The sequence below is a fragment of the Cervus canadensis genome, chromosome 16 (assembly GCF_019320065.1).
Source record: "Cervus canadensis isolate Bull #8, Minnesota chromosome 16, ASM1932006v1, whole genome shotgun sequence".
NCBI classification, from domain to species: Eukaryota; Metazoa; Chordata; class Mammalia; order Artiodactyla; family Cervidae; genus Cervus; species Cervus canadensis.
In genome coordinates, this window is record NC_057401.1 from 37171089 (window position 1) to 37191420 (window position 20332).

A 20332-nucleotide genomic window follows, 5' to 3' on the forward strand; every position below is an offset into this window, starting at 1 on the left:
TGAACAGAAGGCTGAAGTGCAAGTTCACAACCATGAGGTTTGGAGAACTCATGAGTAAAGTAAAACAAAAATCTGTCTAAGAGCTGTTTCTTGCTTTGCATGATCAACACTGAGCTTCAGGGCGATGAGGCATAACTGCAGAGGCCTCTGTGGTTTGGTTGTTGTTGTTGAGTCTCTCAGTTGTGTCTGACTCTTTGTGACCCCATGGACTGTATCACACCAGGTTTCCCTGTCCTTCACTATCTCCTGGAGTTTTCTCAGACTCATGTCCATTGAGTCGGTGATGCCATCCAACCATCTCATCATCTGTTGCCCACTTCTGCTCCTGCCCTCAGTCTTTCCCAACATTGGGATCTTTTCCGATGAGTTGGCTCTTCACATCAGGTGGCCAAAGCATTGGAGCTTCAGCTTCAGCATCAGTCCTTCCAATGAATATTCAGGGTTGACTTCCTTTAGGATTGACTGATTTGATCTTCTGGCAGTCCAAGGGACTCTCAACAGTCTTATCTAGTACCAAAGTTCAAAAGCATCAATTCTTCGGCTTTTGGTTGGGTAGCGATGACAAAGGGAATCTTAGGACAAGAGATGGCTTGGCCAGGACTGGATTCATCCTTCCTATTAGGTTACCTAAGGAGTAGCTAATTAGGTTCAAGGGCAGCGAAGTCTTCCTGACTTACCTAGCACCAACTGACAAAGAAAATCAGGCTAAGGCTCTCAAGTAATGGGCTATATATCATCCCATTGGCATGTTATCAGCGGTTGATCCTTAAAAACTAGAAAAGCTTCCAACATCAGCTAATATACATTTCAATACTATCTCTTCCCCCCACCCAGCAAATGATTACTGTGAGCATGGGGGTGGAAATAGAATTTAATCTTAGCTTAAGAAAATCAGAAAGTAACACCACTTACAAATAGGAATAAAATTAATTCCATTCATATAAATAGACTTAAGACATGAAGCCTTTAAAAGGCTAAATGCCAAATAATTCCATTTTCGTAGGCTCTTTCTTATTTTTTTGTTGGAGTGTAAATGCTTTGCAGTGGTGTGCTAGTTTCTGCTGTACTACAGAGTGAATCAGCGATAATTATACATGGATCTCCCCCATCTTGAGCCTCCCTCCCACCCCCACCCCACCTCTCTGCATCATCACAGAGCACCGAGCCGAGCTCTCCCACTAGCTCTCCCACACACGTGGTAGTGTGTATATGTCAGTGCTACTCTCTCAATTCGTCCCAGCCTCTCCTTACCCCGCTGTGTTCACAAGTCCGTTCTCTATGTCTGCATCCCTATTCCTGCCCTGAAAAGTGGTTCACCAGCACCATTTTTCTAGATTCCATATATTTGCATTAATGTTCAGTATTTGCTTTTCTTTTCTCTACAGATTCTAGATTCACCCACATCACTACAAATGACACAATTTCATTCTTTTTCATGGCTGAGTAATATCCCATTGTAAATATGTATAACATCTTTATCCATTCATCTGTTGATGAACACTTATGTTGCTTCCATGTCCTGACTGCAGTGAACCTTGGGGTACATGTACCTTTTTGAATTATGGTTTTCTCAGGGTATATGCCTGGTAATGGAATTGCTCAGTCATACACTAGCTCTATTTTTAGTTTTTTTTTTCCACAGGCTCTTTTTTAAATTGCCTTGCCCTCAAATACTCTGTCCTCAAGTGTAAAAATATTTAATATTTCAGGTCAAAACAGTGAGCAAGAGAAGTTCTGTAATGTACTGAGGCAACTGCTATAAGGAAATTTGTATGCATGCTCAGTCATGTCTGACTCTTTGTGACTCTGTGAACTGCAGCATACCAGGTTTCCTTCACTATCTCCCTTCATTATCTCCCAGAGTTTGCTCAAACTCATATCCATTGAGTAGGTGATGCCATCCAGCCATCTCATTCTCTGTCACCCCCTTCTCCTCCTGTCCTCATTCTTTCCCAACATCAAAGTCTTCCAATTAGTCTGCTCTTCACATCAGGTGGCTACAATATTGGAGACTCAGCTTAGCATCAGTCTTCCAATAAATTTGTTGTTGTTCAGTTGCTCAGTAGTGTCCAAATCTTTGCAACCCCATGAACTATAGCCTGTTTGGTTGCTCTGTCCTTCACCATTTCCTGGAGCTTGATCAAACTCTTCTCCATTGAGTCCATGATGCCATCCAACCATCTCATCGTCTGTCATCCCCTTCTCCTCCCTCCTTCAATCTTTCCTAACCTCAGGGTCTTTTCCAGTGAGTCAGTTCTTCTCATCACATAGCCAAAGAATTAGAGCTTCAGTGTCAACATCATCCTCCCAATGAGTATCCAGGATTGATTTCCTTTAGAATTGACTGGTTTGATCTCCTTGCAGTCCAAGGGATTCTCAAGAATCTTCTCCAACACCACAGTTCAAAAGCATCAATTCTTAGGCACTCAGCCTTTCTATGGTCCAGCGCTCGCATCCACACATGACTACTAGAAAAACTTTTTTCAGTGCTGTGGCCACTACTGAGTTTTCCCAATTTGTTGGCATATTGAGTGAAGCACTTTCACAGTATCGTTTTTCAGGATTTGAAATAGCTCAGCTGGAATTCCATCACCTCCACTAACTTTGTTTGTAATGATGCTTCCTAAGGCCCATCTTCACATTCCAGGATGTCTGGCTCTAGGTGAGTGTTCACACCATCATGGTTATCTGGGTCATTAAGATCTTTCACATCTCTCCTTGCTATTCTTTGGAACTCTGCATTGAGATGGGTTCGGTTCAGTTCAGTTCAGTTGCTCAGTCGTGTCTGATTCTTTATGACCCCATGGACTGCAACACTCCAGACCTCCCTGTCCATCACCAACTCCCAAAGTTTATTCAAACTCATGTCCGTTGTGTCCATGATGCCATCCAACCATCTCATCCTCTGTCATCCCCTTCTCCTCCTGCCTTCAATGTTTCCCAGCTTCAGGGTCAGATCTTTCCTTTTCTCCTTTGCCTTTCACTTCTCTTCTCTTCTTTTCTCAACTATTTGTAAGGCCTCCTCAGACAACCATATTGCCTTTTTACCCTTCTTTTTCTTGGGGATGGTTTTAATCACCACCTCCTGTACAGTGTTACAAATCACTGTCCGTAGTTCTTCAGGTTCTTGGTCTATCAGAGCTAATCCCTTGAATCTATTTCTCACTTCCACTGTTTAATTGTAAAGGATTTTATTTAGGATGTACCTGAATTGCCTAGTGGTTTTCCCTACTTTCTTCAATTTAAGTCTGAATTTTGCTAATAGGAGTTCATAATATGAGCCACAGTCAGCTCCCGGTCTTGTTTTTGCTGACTGTATAGAGCTTCTCCATCTTCTGCTGCAAAGAATATAATCAATCTGATTTTGGTATTGACCATCTGGTGATGTCCATGTGTAGAGTCTTCTCTTGTGTTGTTGGAAGAGGGTGTTTGCCCTGACAAGTGTGTTCTCTTGACAAAACTGTTAGCCTCTGCCCTGCTTCATTTTGTACTCCAAGGCCAAACTTGCCTGTTATTCCAGGTATTTCTTGACTTCCTACTTTTGCATTCCAGTCTCCTATGATGAAAAGGGCATCTTTTGGGGATGTTAGTTCTGGGAGCTCTTGTAGGTCTTCATAGAGTCATTCAACTTCAGCTTCCACAGCACTAGTATTTGGGGCATAGACTTGGATTACTGTGATATTGACTGGTTTGCCTTGGAAATGAATAGAGCTCATTCCGTCATTTTTGAGATTGCACCCAAGTACTGCATTTCAGACTCTTTATTGACTATGAGGGTTACTCCATTTCTTCTGAGAGATTCTTACCCACAGTAGCAGATATAATGGTCATCTGAATTAAATTCGCCCATTCCAATCCATTCTTAAAGTGTTGATGTTCACGCTTACCATCTTCTGTTTGACCTTCCAATTTACTTTGATTCATGGACCTAACATTCCAGGTTCCTGTGCAATATTGCTCTTCATAGCATCCAACTTTACTTTCACCACAGACACATCTACAGCTAGTCATTGTTTCCAGTTCAGCTCAGCCTCTTCATTCCTTCTGGAGCTATTTCTGTGCTCTTCTCCAGTAGCATATTGGGCACCTACCAACCTGGGGAGTTTGTCTTTCAGTGTCATGTCTTTTTGCCTTTTCACACTGTTCATGGGAATATTAAGGGTTGATTTCCCTTAGGATTGACTGATTTGATCTCTGTACTGTCCAAGGGAATCTCAAGAGTCTTCTTCAGAACCACAGTTCAAAAGCATCAATTCTTCAGCACTCAGCCTTCTTCTCACATCCAGACATGACTACTAGAAAAACCATAGCTTTGACTGTAAAGACCTTTGTTGGCAAAGTAACATCTCTGCTTTTTAATATGCTCTCTAGTTTGGCATAGCTTGTCTTCCAAGGAGCAAGCATCTTTTAATTTCATGGCTGAAGTTACCATCTGCAGTGATTTTGGAGCCCAAGAAAATGAAGTCTCTCACTGTTTCCCTTGTTCCCCATCTATTTGCCGTGAAGTGATGGGACCAGATGCCATGATCTTCATTTTTTGAATGTTGAGTTTTAAGCCAGCTTTTCATTCTCCTCTTTCACCTTCATCAAGAGGCTCTTTAGTTCCTCTTCACTTTCTGCCATTAGGATAGCCATCTATATGTTTGAGGTTATTGATATTTCTCCCAGCAATCTTGATTCCAACTTAAGCTTCATCCAGCCTGGCATTTCACATAATGTGTTCATTTTAAAAAAAACCCTGATGCTGGGAAAGACTGAGGGCAGGAGGAGAAGGGGACGACAGAGGATGAGATGGCTGGATGGCATCACTGACTCAGTGGACATGAGTTTGGGTGAACTCCCGGAGTTGGTGATGGACAGGGAGGCCTAGCGTGCTACAGTTCATAGGGTCACAAAGAGTCAGACAGGACTGAGCGACTGAACTGAACTGAACTGAGCTCTACATTTAAGTTAAATAAGCAGGGTGACAATATACAGCCTTGACGTACTCCTTTCCCAATTTGGAACCAGTCTATTGTTCCATGTCCAGTTCTAACTGTTGCTTCTTGACCTGCATACAGGTTTCTCAGGAGGCATAAAGTGGTCTGGTATTCCCATCTCTTTAAGAATTTTCCACAGTTTGTTGTGATTCACATGGTCAAAGGCTTTAGCATAGTCAGTGAAGCAGAAGTATATCTTTTCAAAATTATTAAAGAAGTGTTCTTAGAATTCTCATTAATCCTGCAGCTTACAGTATTGGTGAGGGGCCACAGAAGTTCATTGACAACTTACGTTTAACCACAGTGAAGTCTATAAGCTTGAACCTCATCAAGTGATAACCTGCAGTACAGAATATTGGTACATATCTCAGAAATATTTAACTCTGCTGAAAACACTTGAAAGCAATGATTCTCCACTGGGTGCTCTTTTTGCCTCCCACAGGGTTTTTGGCAATAGTAGGAAATATTTTTGATTGTTGCAATACAGAGGGAAGACATCTAATGGGGGAGAACCCAGGGATGATGCTAACATCCTACAGTGTTCAGAACAGCCCCCACCACAGAGAATTTTCTTGTCTAAAAGACACATAATGCTGAGGTTGAGAAAGTTTGCTTTCAAGGATTCATCTTGAACATTTTACTTGCACTTTTATGCAAAGATGTTTTGATCAGAGGCATTTCTCAGTCTTGTGTTCAACTTAAAACTTATAATAATTGATGTTTATTTAGTAAATCCATATAAAACCATCTTTCTTAGGTATTTACTTAGTAACCTACAAGCATTAGGATTCGTGGCAAATTTTCTCAAGTTCGTTTTTTAGACAGGTTATAATGTCAAGTCCAGTAGAGTTATACTCACTCTTCTCTCACCTGAAATTGAGATTGATTTGAGGAGGTAAGAAATGAATGGAGAAAATGTGACTGGCCAGCAAGACTGAAATTAAGGTAAGGCAAACCAGCACCCTAGGCCCGTCACTCATTTTAAATTTAAATTAGTCAAGTATAATTGATTTAGAGTATTGTGTTCATTTCTCTGTACAGCGAAGTGATTCAGATATATATATATACATATATATACACACACACACTATTTTTTAATATTCTTTTCCATTATAGTTTATCACAGGATATTAAATATAGTTCCCTGAGCTATACGCTGGGACCTTGCTGCTTATCCATTCAATATGAGTTTGCATCTGCTAACCCCAAACTCCCAATCCATCCATCCCTCATTCGTCTTTCCCCTTGCCAACAACGTCTATTCTCTATGTCTATGATTCTGTTTCGTAGATAAGTTCATTTGTGGCATATTTTAGATTCCACATACAAGTGATATCAAATGGTGTTTGTCTTTTTCTTTTTAACTTAGTTCAGTTAGTATGATAATCTTTAGGTCCATTCATGTTGCTACAAATGGCATTATTTCATTCTTTTTAATGGGTGAGTAGTATTCTGTTGTATATGTGTGTGGGGGGGTGTGTGTGTATGCTGTGCCTAGTCGCTCAGTCATGTCCAACTCTTTGCAACCCCATGAACTGTACCCACCAGCTCCTCCGTCCATGGGCTTCTCCATGGTGTGGGTTGCCATTTCCTTCTCTCTCTCTCTCTCTATATATATATATGTGTGTGTGTGTGTGTGTATTTATATAAATTTATACATATTTATTTTGTGTTTACTTATATTTTATATAAATTTATATATTTATATTATTATATCTTTACATTTTATATATAATATATATGTATGTAAATTTATATGTATATAATCACATCTTCTTTGTCCATTTATCTGTCAATGGACAGTTAGGTTGTTTTTATGTCTTGGCTATTGTGAATACTGCTGCTATGAACATAGAAGTGTATGTCTCTTTTTGAATTATAGTTTTATCTGGATGTATGCCCAGAGTGGAATTGCTGAATCATATGACAATTCTATTTTTAGATTTTTGAGGTACCTCCATGCTGTTTTCCATAGTGACTTGCACCAATTTATGTTCCTACCAACAGTGTAGGAGGGTTCCCTTTTTTCCACACTCTCTCCAGCATTTGTTATTTATAAATTTTTTTAATTATGGCCATTCTGACTGGTGTGAGGCGATACCTCATTGTAGTTTGATTTGTATTTCTCTAATAGTTAGTGATGTTGAGCATCTTTTCATGTGCCTATTGGTTATCTGTATGTCTTCTTCAGAGAAATGTCTATTTGGGTCTTTTGCCCATTTTTCAATTGGTTTTTTTTGTTGTTGTTTTTGTTTTTTCTTATTAAGTTATGTTAGTTGTTTGTATAGTATAGAAATTAAGCCCTTGTTGGTTACATCATTTGCAAATATTTTCTCCCATTCTGTAGGTTGTCTTTTCATTTTGTTTATGGTTCCCTTTGCTGTGCAAAAGCTTGTAAGTTTGATTAGGTCCCATTTGTTTAGTTTTGCTTTTATTTTTATTTTCTTGGCACACACTAGTGGTAAAGAACCCGCCTGCCAATGCAGGTTAGATGTAAGAGACTCGGGTTCAATCACTGGGTCAGGAAAATCCCCTGAATGAGGGCATGGCAACCCACTCCAGTATTCGTACCAGGAGAATTCAATGGGCAGAGAAGCCTAGAGGGCTGCAGTCCATAGGGTCTCACAGAGTCAGACACAACTGAAGCAACTTAGCATGCGTGCATACAGACTGACCTAAGAAAGCATCGATATGATTTACAGCAGAGAATGTTTTGCCTATGTTCTCTTCTAAGAGTTTTATGGTGTCTGTCTTATATTTAAGTCTTTAAGCCGTTTTGAGTTTAGTTTTGTGTATGGTGCAAGGGAGTGTTCTAACTTCATTGATTTACATGCAGTTGTCCAGCTTTTCCAACACCACTTGCTACAGAAATTATTTTCTCTCCATTGTTCTTTCTTGCCTCCCTTGTCAAAAATTAATTGATCATGGGTGTGTGGATTTATTTCTGGGCTCTCTCTTCTGTTCCATTGATACCTATGTCTGTTTTTGTGCCAAGACAATGCTGGTTTGATTACTGTAGCTCTGTAATATTGTCTGAAGTCTGGGAGGGTCATGCCTCCACCTTTTTTCCTTTTCCTCAGAATTGCTTTGGCAATTCTGGGTCTTTTATAGTTCTATATAAGATTTAGGATTATTTGTTCTACTTATGTGAAAAGTCTCATGGATAATTTGATAGGGATTACATTAAATCTGTAGATTGCTTTGGGTAGTATGGCCTAGGCACCTCACTCTTAAGGGGGAACTCACAGACCTGTACTTGAATAAACCAGAGAGTAAGTACCTCCTTAGTTTTTTATTTTATTGTGGTAAAATACCTATAACCTAGCACTCAATATTTTAACCATTCTAAAGTGTGCCCTTCAGTGGTATTAGTTCATTCACAATGTTATGCAAGAATCACCACAATCTAATTCCAGAACTCTTTCATCACTCAAAATAAAATCTTCCTACCCATTCAGCAGTTTCCCTGGATTCCCCTCCATGGCCCCAGCCCCAGAGCAAGTACTAAACTGCTTTATGTCTCTCTTGATTTGCCTATTCTGAATATTTCACATACCTGGAATCATATACTATTTGGCCCTTTGTGTCTGGCTTCTTACTAAGCATTCTGTTCTCAAGGTTCATCCATGATGTAGCTGCATCAAGACTTTCTTCCTTTTGGCTGAATGTTCCATTAACAGGATATTGTTTATCCGTTCATCAGTTGATGGACATTTGGGTTGTTTCACGTATTGGCTCTTGTGAATAGTGCTGCTATGGACATTCATAAATGAGTTCTTGTTCTAACATCTGCTATCAGTTTTTCTGGGTATATATTTAGGAGTGACATTGCTGGTTGACATGATAATTTCATGTTTAACTTTTTGAGCACCTGTCAGACTTTTCCACAGTGGCTACGCCATTTTACATTCCTACCAGCAATGTATGAAGGTTCCAAAGTCTCCAACATTCTTGCCAACACTTGTTAATTTTCATTTTTTCAATCCTAGCCATTCTAGTGGGTATGAAGTGATATGCCATTGTGGTTTTGATTTGCATTTCCTGAATGACTAATGACTTTGAGCACAAAAAGGTGCTTGTTGGCTATTTATGCCACCTTAAATGTTGCACCCTATGTGACTCACTTGCTTCAGCCTAACCCCAACTCTGCTAACCAGAGCCTGACATCAAATACGAAGTGGCTCATAAACATGGAGGGAAAAGGTAGCGAGATCTGCCTCTAAGTCTTATAGTTCTGGATTCAAATATCCCTATTTGACTAACGATGGAGTTTCTTTCATATCTGCAGTTGAACCAGAGCCTCCTGCAAACCTGACTTTGGAATTAAAACATCCAGAAGATAGAAAACCATATCTATGGATAAAATGGTTTCCACCCACCCTGACTGACGTAAAATCTGGTTGGTTCATGATCCAGTATGAAATTCGATTAAAACCTGAGACAGCAACTGATTGGGAGGTGAGTCAGTTGGAAGCTTTTGGAAGGAACTGTGTCCTTTGGCAAAGATGAAGACCCCAACTGAGAATCTGTCATGCCTCTAATTATTAGGCCGCCATGTTTTCTTCCTGATACTGATGTGACCCTTGCACATGTGGAAAGGCCTTCTCCCTTGCATCCATCCGTCTCCCTGCATCTCCTGGGATGGATGGGGACTCATCATCACAGCTCTCCCAGGACTAGATCCTTGCAATTGAACAGCCTTTTCTGCCAGATTTCCAACCCACCTCTCTCAGGATATCTTAGATCGAAACATCTATGAGAGTTCTTAAGTGGCACTAAGTTGGAGGAAAAAAATCTCAATGTAATCAGTCCATGGTTAATGGCATTTTTATTTACTTTAAAATTCTTCATTGTAAAGAAATAGTACAATAAATTATAGACATTATAATAATCTATTCTTAAATATTTTAATTGTTGTTGTTATTTAGTCACTAAGTTGTGTCTGACTCTTTTGCAACCCCATGGACTATAACCTACCGGGCTCCTCTGTCCATGGTATTTTCCAGGCAAGAATACTGGAGTGTGTTGCCATTTCTTTCTCCAGGAGATCTTCCCAACCTAGGGATTGAACCCACATCTCCTGCATTGGCAGGCAGATTCTTTACCACTAAACCACCAGGGAAGCCCTAAAGACTTTATTATATGTCTCTTTTAAACAAGGAATATTTCCAAACATAGCCAAAATAATATGATCACATGTAGAAAATTAATTGAAATCCCTTAATATCATCTTTTGTAATTTTTTAATATCATTTAAATTAGTCCATATTTTAATTCCCCCAACTGCTTCAAAAATATTTCAGTAGCTAGTTTGTCTTAACCAGAATCCACTTCAGGATCACATACTGGCTGACTCATGTATCCCTTCAATCTCAACATGCTAAGGAGACCAAGCCACTTATCTCAAAGAATGTCCCACCTTCTGCATCTGTCTGATTAGTTCTTTATAAGGTCATTTAGCCAATTTCTCTGTCCCCACATTTCCTGTAACCAGACATTAGATCTAAAGACTTGTTTGGATTCCAGTTGAACAATTTTTGGCAAGGAAATTTCAGAGGTGATGCTGTATGCTTCACATTGCATCATATCAGGAGAAAAAGCCATTCTGGTCAACCCACCATAAATGATGCTAAAACTGGGTGCTGGACTGGGGAGATCACATCCTGATCCCTTGATTGTAAAGTCATGTTTGATTTGTGCACAACTGCTTCAGTGTTCATAAATGCCCAGTTCTTTTTCACCTAGAGGCTTCATACCCATGAATAATCCTTGAGTCAATAATTTTATTAGGTTTAGAAAATAACAGATTTCCAATTTTAAGTAGTCACCTTCCATAATGTAGAATTCAGAAGGTAAGGTGTAGGGAGTGGTATATTTGTCTTTCTGAAATAGTGTTCCAAATGGAGAGGTAGAAAACTTGTTGTTTTTTGTGTGAACAGTGTTTAACAGGAGGAAGGGGTGGGCTGAGAGGGTGAAATGGTGTGAACAGGATATAAAGTGTGATCATCTGGCCTGACTTCTCTGCTAGTTTATCACCTAAAGAAAAGTTTCTTCATAACACAAGTCAGAGTGACTTCTGTTTTCCTTGGCCCTCCCTAGATTCATTTTGCTGCGAAGCAGACTCAGCTTAAGATTTTCAGCTTATATCCAGGACAGAAATACCTTGTGCAGGTTCGCTGCAAGCCAGACCATGGATACTGGAGTGAGTGGAGCCCAGAGAGCTCTATCCAGATACCTAATGGTAAGTGTCTTGAAATTCCCCAAGGAAGAGGTGATTCTGACTGCAATCTGCCTTTGTATTATTGCTAAATATTTTTAAACAGAATGGGTTTAGTAAATTTGTATGTTGTAACTACTAACAGAGAAACTATTTTGAGGCTTAAGCAGAAGAATGAGTAGAGGTGGATTTATCATCTCTCCATTCAATACAGAGACATCTGGAAGTATAGCATCTTTCCCTGGGCCACTGTCAGTGAGGATCAGTTTCTATTAATAGGATAGGATACATCTGCAGACATGAGATGTCTCCGAGGGCTTGATGGTCACTTATTCTGCCCTCCACATCTGCCCAATCCCTGTCATTCAAGGTCATCACCTAGAATTGGCAAGGTGCTATCCCACCTGAAAGGCATGTACTGATTTTCAGTCCTTGATGACAATTACATGTTGATCTCATTCAAGGAACAGTATGTAGAAAAAGGCACCCAATTCTTCAAGTGCCATTAAACGTAGTGGCTGGTTTTCTACAAGGGAGTGGTTCATCTTGCATTTCTAAAGTACTTTACACAGTCTTTACCGTGTTTGGTCCTTCCAACCATCTCAGGTATTCAGAGAGAATAGAATTGCCATTAGCAACAGAAAGAGAGGAAACTGAAGCTCAGTGGAGTTAGAAGTCTTGCCCAGAACCACATGGCAAAGCCTGACTCTTGTGACTACTGGCCTGACCAAAATATCAGGGCTTGCACTGGCATAGTGGATATAATGCTGAACTACAGGCCATAAGACTGTGTGTCCAGCCCTAGCTCTTACTAAATAAAAGCACAGGGTCTAGAAGCGGAAGGCCTGGGTTCAAATCCCAGACGGCAACTTTATGGCTACCTGCCTCTGAATACCCTGGAGAAGGAAATGGTAACCCACTCCAGTACTCTTGCCTGGAAAATTCCATGGACTGAGGAGCCTGGTAGGCTACAGTCCATGGGGTCGCAGAGAGTCAGACACGACTGAGCAACTTCACAGACACACAGGCCTCTGAATCCACCACTCCTTGAGTCTCAGTTCCTCATCTTTACCTACAGCAATGTATGTAAAGAGTTTAACATCATATGGCTTTTACTAGGAACTTAATATAATGTTAGCTTATTGTTATTATTACTGTAACTGATCATGTCCTCATGGATTTCCTCTGTTAGTATCACATAAAATAATATTTTAAAGCACTTTGAAAATTTTAGAGTACTATAAAATATATGCTGCATATTAAAATTTAATAATATTGGGAAAAAAGTAAATCCATCATTAACGCTACTCTGTTTGGATTGCTGTTCAAATCAAAAAGGGTATAGAGGGGCAGGGGACTTATGTTCAAAAGTCTCATTTCTTTGTTTGTTTTAAACAATGCTGTATGTGATCAAAGCTTTCTGGCTGTTTGTTTTTAGACTTCCCAGTGAATGATACAACCGTGTGGATCTTTGTGGCCGTCCTTTCTGCTGTCATCTGTTTGATTATGGTCTGGGCAGTGGCTTTGAAGGGCTATAGGTACTTCACTCTACCCTCCTTTCAGGCATGGTTGTCAGGGATAATGGCCAAAAAAAGACAATATAGAAATGATGGAAGCCTACAGATAATTCAAGCACCTCTTTTTAGCCATTAGTGGCAGTGTGTTCACTATGAAAAAAGCTTTTATCAGTGCTAGCAAAAGTAGAATAGACTCATTTGAAGCTGATGTTCTTTCCATCAAATGGAGGCTGACAGTTGTGAAATAGTAAAAATCTGGCAAGAGCAGCAAACAACCCACTAGTCATTTCAGAATCAGTCAGAGTTAACTAGCCAGAGTTCATTTTAATGTTGGCCTTTATGGCTCAGATGGTGAAGAATCTGCCTGCTGTGCAGGAGACCCAGGTTCAGTCCCACGGTTGGGAAGATCCCCTGGAGAAGGGAGTGGCTACCCACTCCAGCAGTATTCTTACCTGGAGAATTCCACGAACACAAGAGCCTGGTGGGCTACAGTCCATGGGGTCACAAAGAGACACGACTCTTTCTCAAACACTTAACACTCTATAGTTATTCATTGTTGTCACCGCTGATCTAGTAGTTTCATGTCGCCTCAGAACTCCTAACTTCTACCTACCATAGTCCATGTAGCAGCCATTTGAAGATAAGGCTAATGTTTCAAAAATTACAAAGTGAAAATATGTACCATTTATCTTATCTCACGAATCATTTTATAGCATGATGACCTGCATCCTCCCACCAGTTCCAGGGCCCAAAATAAAAGGATTTGATATTCATCTGCTGGAGGTAAGTGCTAAGGTGGAGACTGTATTGTGACTTGCTGCTGTGTAATTGTCATCTTTACACATGTACACACCATCCCCATCAGTGCAGTCTGGCTAGCTTGGCCATCCATGGCTGGTTGTCCCTCCCCTTCAGCAGGGGTGTTCACAGAAAGATGTGAGAGGCATGAGGGTAATTACTGTCAGGAAGTGTCAGAGGGCAATCAAAGAAAGCCAAAAAAACATCAGCACACATAGGAATGCTTGTTAGGTTTATCAGATCTGTTCATAAGCCCTGCCATAAACATTTTATACAAATAATCAGTTGAGAAAGTGGGTGAATATTTGATGAATACAAAAGAGTGACCTTCCACCAGCCCCTCCTCCATCAGACTTTGGTGTAAGCTCTCACTTGAGTGTTCTCTACATAAGGCCATAGTAACAGAATATCTTACTGCAATTTTTGCTCAGTTTGAGTGCTCAGCTAACACTGGCTCAGTACAGGGGAGCTGGTATTTGCCAGAGCCCATTTAGACAGATTCAAGTGGGAATTAAATTTAAGTGTTTCAAATGAAAAGAGGGGTTAGAACATTTTACATTTCTCTGCAGGTGAAGTACATATTAATAGTTTCCATTTGACCCTCAGCTTAACATGGAGGTATATAAAAGCAGTTACCTACTCATTATGTCACTTGACATCAGCCACTGTGAGGCCAAAAGCACAAAATTGTGAAAAGTCAGCCCCAGGGAATTTGTTCTGATGGCATTCACTTTGATTGCAGATATCACAGCCTTCTCGCCTTGTGTCTATGTTTTAATAGAAGGGCAAGTCCGAAGAACTTCTGAGAGCTCTGGAAAGCCAAGACTTCCCTCCCACTTCCGACTGCGAGGACTTGCTGATGGAGTTCATAGAGGTGGATGACAGTGAAGACCAGCAGCTGATGCCACGCCCCTCCAAAGAACACATGGAGCAAGGCGTGAAGCCCATGCACATGGATCCTGACAGTGACTCTGGCCGGGGCAGCTGTGACAGCCCTTCGCTCTTTTCTGAAAAATGTGATGAACCTCAGGCCCATCCCTTCAAGTTCTATACTCCTGAGGACCCTGAGAAACTGGAGAATCCCGAAACAAACCTTACATGTCTCCAGGCCCCTCAGAGCACGAGCAGGGAAGACAAAATCCCCTATTTTCATGCTAACGGACCCAAACCTTCCACATGGCCTTTCCCGCAGCCACCCAGCCTGCACAACCCCAGATATTCTTACCACAACATTGCTGACGTGTGTGAGCTGGCCCTGGGCATGGCAGGTACCACAGCCACTTTGCTGGACCAAACAGACCAACATGCTTTAAAGCCCTCGAAAACCATTGAGACTGGTGGGGAAGGAAAGGCAGCCAAGCAGAGGGAGTCAGAAGGCTGCAGTTCCAAGCCTGACCAAGACACGGCGTGGCCACTGCCCCAAGACAAAACCCCCTTGATCTCTGCTAAACCCTTGGAATATGTGGAGATCCACAAGGTCAGCCAAGATGGAGTGCTGGCTCTGTTCCCAAAACAAAACGAGAAGGTCGGCGCCCCTGAAACCAGCAAGGAGTACTCGAAGGTGTCCCGGGTGACGGATAGCAACATCCTGGTGTTGGTGCCGGATACTCAAGTGCAAAACCTGACTCTGTTAGAAGAACCAGCCAAGGAGGCCCCACCAGCCCTGCCATAGAATCCAGCCGAGGCTGACCTGGCTGTCTCCCCTGCAACCCCAGGCAACTGCAAACTCCAGTTGGGTTGGGGACTGGGTCCCACAGGTTTTATGCACTCTTGCAGTGAGAGTTATGGAAGGATGGGTTGAACTGTGATTTTCCTTCAGGGAACACTACAGAGTACGTGAAATGCACTCTCGCAGAGAGGGCTCAAGAGCAGGGTTAGAATGACACTACCCAACTCCCAGTTCACTCTTCATTCTCTGTATTTCCAACCAGTTGCCTCTTTTTCCAACAGCTGATTCCAGAACAAATCGTTCCATCTTGTGTGATTTGTAGATTTACTTTTTACTATTACTTATCAGATTATATGTTCAATGATATAGAAGCACATTGCCTAGTATTCTTGAGAGACAGTGCCAACAGGTATATTCTCTGGAAAAGGCCTTCATGGTTTTGTATGTGACAGAGGGGTATAAGTCAGTCAAAATTGTTTACCATGGGAAGATGGTAGATAGGAGAGAAATGCCATGAAAACCACTCTTGAAGACCAATTGCTTAATCTTTGCACTCCTCTTTCATTTTATTAGGATTAACCAAATACAATGCACTTAAAAAGTTTCATTCTAGAACACCTGACAAATTGTTTACATCCGTTCCTATTACCTTAATGACACATTGCCAATATGCAAGTAAACAGGATGCCTCCAGTTTTTTCTTAAAATCGTTTGAATTTATTAAGCATGGATTTTACCCCTAAATTGTATATCATTCTGAAACTTCTAGAGAATAGGGTTTTAGAAAGTGAAATTTTCTTACACAGGAGGCAAATGAGTTTCATGTGGTGAATCCTTCTAAAATGTTTTCCTCTTTTATTTCAGCATGATAGATAATTTATTACACACCCTAGTCTTCTGTTAGTGAAAAAAAAAGTCCCAAAAGACTAACTTTAATTTAAAATATAATCATAGCAGGATGCTAACAGAAGTACTGCCTTACTGTATATACAAATTCTACTTTAATATAAACCCATAAATTTAACAATGTATTTTTGAAGACTATTTTTCTATCACTTAAGTAAAATAAAAGACTATTTTCTATCTTCCCAGTACAGCCTGTTTACGTATTCAGCGGGTACAGTATTTTCTGCCATGAGGTTATAATGAGTATTTTCAGTACACGGTGATATATGTAGTCCCTGTTTGTGGAATAAAATGCCATACCAAGCCAAAGCCCATTGAGGAATAGGAAGTGGATGACAAAATTCGATTTCCAACATAGTGTAGTATAGTTTTTCTGATTCTTTTTATCTCCAGGATACTTTAAACAGCAATCAAGAAACTAGAGTTTTAGGACTCTCCACAGACTGAAAATTACTTCTCTTGTAATTTAGGGCCACTCTGGGGTTCTGCTCTTCTCTGGGTGAAAATTTTCACTTCTCTGTGAAATTTTCACTTCTCTGGGTAAAAATTCATAAAGATGAAATTTTCACTTCTCTGGGTGAAAATTTATAAAGATGAAAAAGGAGAGTGGGAACACCTAACATACTGCCTTAGAGAGAGAGTTCTGGTTTTGTTTTTCTGAGCAATCTTGGGCAAATCCATTGGTGTGTTTACTTCTTAAGCTGGAACACAAAGAATCTGAGCTCCCTCTGTGAGTTAGATATTCCAGCCCAGTAAGTCCATCTTGACAGGAACGGGACTCCAAGGTTGGCTGATGTGTGAAAGTGAACACACTGCCAGAGCTCCCAGAAATGCAAAAGTAACATATCTGAGGCTCTATTCTCCCAATACACACACAACCGGTTAAGAGTGAGGGAGCCGTTGGGGAAGATTGTCCAAGTTTATTAGCCCCCTAGATCCTTGCTACTCAAAATAAGGTCTGAGGACCAGCCATACCCGCAAGTATGGGCGCTGCTTGGAAATGCAGAATCTCTGCCCTCGCCACCCCCACCCACCAGAATCTGCATTTTGCTAAGATCCCCAGATGATTCAAGTACACAGTGAAGTTTGAGAAGCATTGCCCTAGCAGATCATTTCCACTAAAGCTGATTTTAGTGCCTGGAGCAGTTCTTTCCTGGAAAGTACAGGTCGAGTCTGTTTGACTTGCAGTGAACAGTACTGTCATAAAAAGGTATCATTTTAAAAAATCTGTTAGTGGTTTGGTATTCACATAATGGAAGAGAATGATCTGCAAAAGCACATACAACTTCTAAGAGGGTCAGGGAATATATCCCACCTTGAGAAGCATTGACCAAAGACTTGGACCTTCAAAGCCAGCACAGACCAAATCTTTCTCAATATAGTCCCGTCTCCTCCAAGATGCCTATGAACCGCTCTGATAGTATGAAATTCTGATAGAATTCAAAAATAGTCTTTTGATGTATAATTTGGCATATATGGAAAAAACTGTCATGGCTGAAGACTCAAACTAAATTCTTTAAAAAAACACCAGTTAGTAAGTAGATTACTGTCAATCATTAAGTAAAGCCAAGGCTATAATTCTCGGTCACTTAGCACTCTTTAATGAATTGCGTTTTGTTTTTTTTTTTTTCCCATGGTCTAGCCTATTTTCTATCAAGGAGTCCTCTAGTTGAGTGGAAGTGTGCAGATTAAGAGTCAGGAGACCCAGCTTCTAGTGCTAATTATGTTAGCTTAGCTCAACTCTCTTCTCTGGATCTCAGTTTGCTCTGAATGAAATGCTAGGCCAAATAATCTATAATGTCCTTTTAAACTGTGAATCCTTAATTCCATGATTCACTCAATAGTGTCCAGCAAAGATGATTAACCAATGCCTTGTATCATAATTAAGCTTACAAATAATTGCCCTTTATCATAGACACATGTCCTCTTCAGTGATGTGTCCATTTTGTTTCACTTTTTTTCTTTTTTTTTTTTAGTTGGAGGACAGTTGCTCTATAATATTGTGTTGGCCTCTGCCACACATCAACACGAATCAGCCACAGGTTTAAATCATCAATGCCAACTAATCCTAACATATTGTACATGCATTTTACAAATTACGTAGGTATAGAATCATAGTCTAAGATGATGTGCAAATATGTGTGTAGAGAGAAGCAGAGATTTTTTAAAAAGATATTGAAAGAGGCTCTGACTTTTAGGGACAAAATGCTTTTCTTATACTAGGCTGCTGATTCTGGTTTGCACTTTTTTTATTGTTGTTTTCGTCTTCTTATGGATTATGAACCACCATTGCACAGTTGGTGTTAAAAGCCTCAAGCTCTGATTTATAAAACGTCATATTTTTATAAGTAAACACTTCAAGCTACAAAGCACATGGAAATAGGATAGCCAGTGGGTGATTTATGGAAGCTTATAACTCAAACTGCAAAATCTTCTCTAGTCAGTTCTAGCAAATGGGTACAAGGCACCTCAGATGAGCACAAATAATCAGTCACGTCGCTGAAATGTAACTGACTCTCCATTCTCCTAAGTGCCTGAGGCCAATCCCAGCTGGTTTGGTCCAAAGTTGGTCAATCCCTTACCATCTATACAAGATGAAGGAGTTTAACTCTGTCCTGTAGTGACCCAATTGAAAGAGAGAATCTGATGAGCAAGCAGAGGCACCTGAGCTCCAGCGTGCAGCTTAGCTGGTGAAGGTCTGTCCCCCAACTTTCTCCAGGCTGCCTGCCACTGCCCATCACTTGCAGAAAGATGTGATCCAGCCAGTCATAATTTTATTATCTCTTTAGATATGAAAGAATCAGATTTGTACACATTTTACAAAGTGCCTTTTTTTTTTTGACGTTTTCTTTTCACAAGAAAAGTGTATTGATTAGACAGTAAATTTTACATTTTAAGTAAATGAATGAAAAAGCCAGAAAGGGAATCATTAAATGGTCTAAGGTCCAATCAGCAACCATTGAGTAGATTTTAATTTATTGTTTAATTGAATTAACACACAGCTGATGTGAATAGTGTAACTTATTTTGATAAGAAATTGACTCTGGCTAAGATTTTGGAATAAGTCTGCACCCTGTTACTTGAGACCCTCAATTTAAAAACACATTGATGCACTTTTAAATGGCTTTGAATTGCATACCAGGGCCTGAAAAGGGCAATGGTGTACCATGGAACTTGGCACACGTGCAGAAAGACATAAAAGCCTCCGGATTATGGTCCGCAGGATTGCTGATGTAGATTTGTCATTGATGAAAGCCTCTAGTGAACCAATTTGTTTTTCTGCCTTTTCAGCCCATGCATCATTAATGTAGTCACTAGGGTAGTGGGCTGAGCACTCAATTTCTGGTTGCCAGTAAACAGGCTGTGTGATCTTAGCAAGTCCTTTAAAAGCTAATCACTAGTTCCCTCATCTGTTAAATGAGTGGTTTGACCTAAGATGTTTCTAAGACCTCTTCCGGCTCTAACAGTCTTTGATGCGCATGATCTGAGTAAAATCCAGGGTTTCAGTAAATGACCCAGGGACAGTTCAGGGAAATACTGCTGATGATCCCTTAGCCTCAAGCAGTGGACAGTGTGGCTTTAACAATGCTGAAGAGAAAAACAGGTCTACTCCTGCAAGTCCCGTTGATTTCATTTAACATCCTTTGCTCCTCTTCTTAGCTGTCCACCTTGTAGGCTTTTAATGCTCTCACTTAGGGCCTCCATTTCTCCTGAGAGTTCATTATGTACAGTAGCAACCGTAGGATTTTCAAGAAACTAAATTATTCATAAATAATGACTTTGGCCTGAGTCAAACATTAAATTGGCCATATAGATATCAAGGCCCAAGTTGAAGGTCACAACTTACCTTATTTATGGAGCCACAGGCTTAGAGATTCTAGCTCAATTTCATCCATTAATTCATTTGTTCAAAGGCCATTAATAAATCCAAGCTACAATGAAGACTCTGTTGTGGAGGTCTTTTTTTTTTTTGGTTTTATTTTTATTTTCATACACACACACACACATTTTCTTTATCCATTCATCCATTTTTTAAAAAATTTTTTTATATATTGTAGTGGTTTTTGCCATACATTGACATGAATCAGTCATGGATTTACATGTTCCCCTTCCCGATCCCCATTCCCGCCTCCCTCTCCATCCCATCCCTCTGGGTCTTCCCAGTGCACCAGCCCTGAGCACTTGTCTCATGCATCCAACCTGGGCTGGTGATCTGTTTCACCCTTGTTAGTATACTTGTTTCAAT

At 40.4% G+C, this 20332-nt stretch overlaps 1 protein-coding gene across 2 annotated transcripts in view; it reads left to right on the plus strand.

Moving 5' to 3' along the window:
- Window positions 1-20079, plus strand: part of PRLR (prolactin receptor) — a 144235-nt gene extending 124156 nt beyond the window's left edge. Inside the window, exons 6-10 of one of the 2 annotated variants that reach the window (XM_043488660.1) lie at window positions 9268-9437; window positions 11079-11220; window positions 12635-12734; window positions 13427-13496; window positions 14254-20079. In XM_043488660.1, coding sequence (XP_043344595.1) covers window positions 9268-9437; window positions 11079-11220; window positions 12635-12734; window positions 13427-13496; window positions 14254-14289 — 518 coding nt within the window. In that variant the 3' untranslated portion in view covers window positions 14290-20079. The remainder of the gene's footprint in view (window positions 1-9267; window positions 9438-11078; window positions 11221-12634; window positions 12735-13426; window positions 13497-14253) is intronic. The other variant, XM_043488659.1, reaches the window with a different exon arrangement.
- Window positions 20080-20332: the final 253 nt, after the last annotated feature.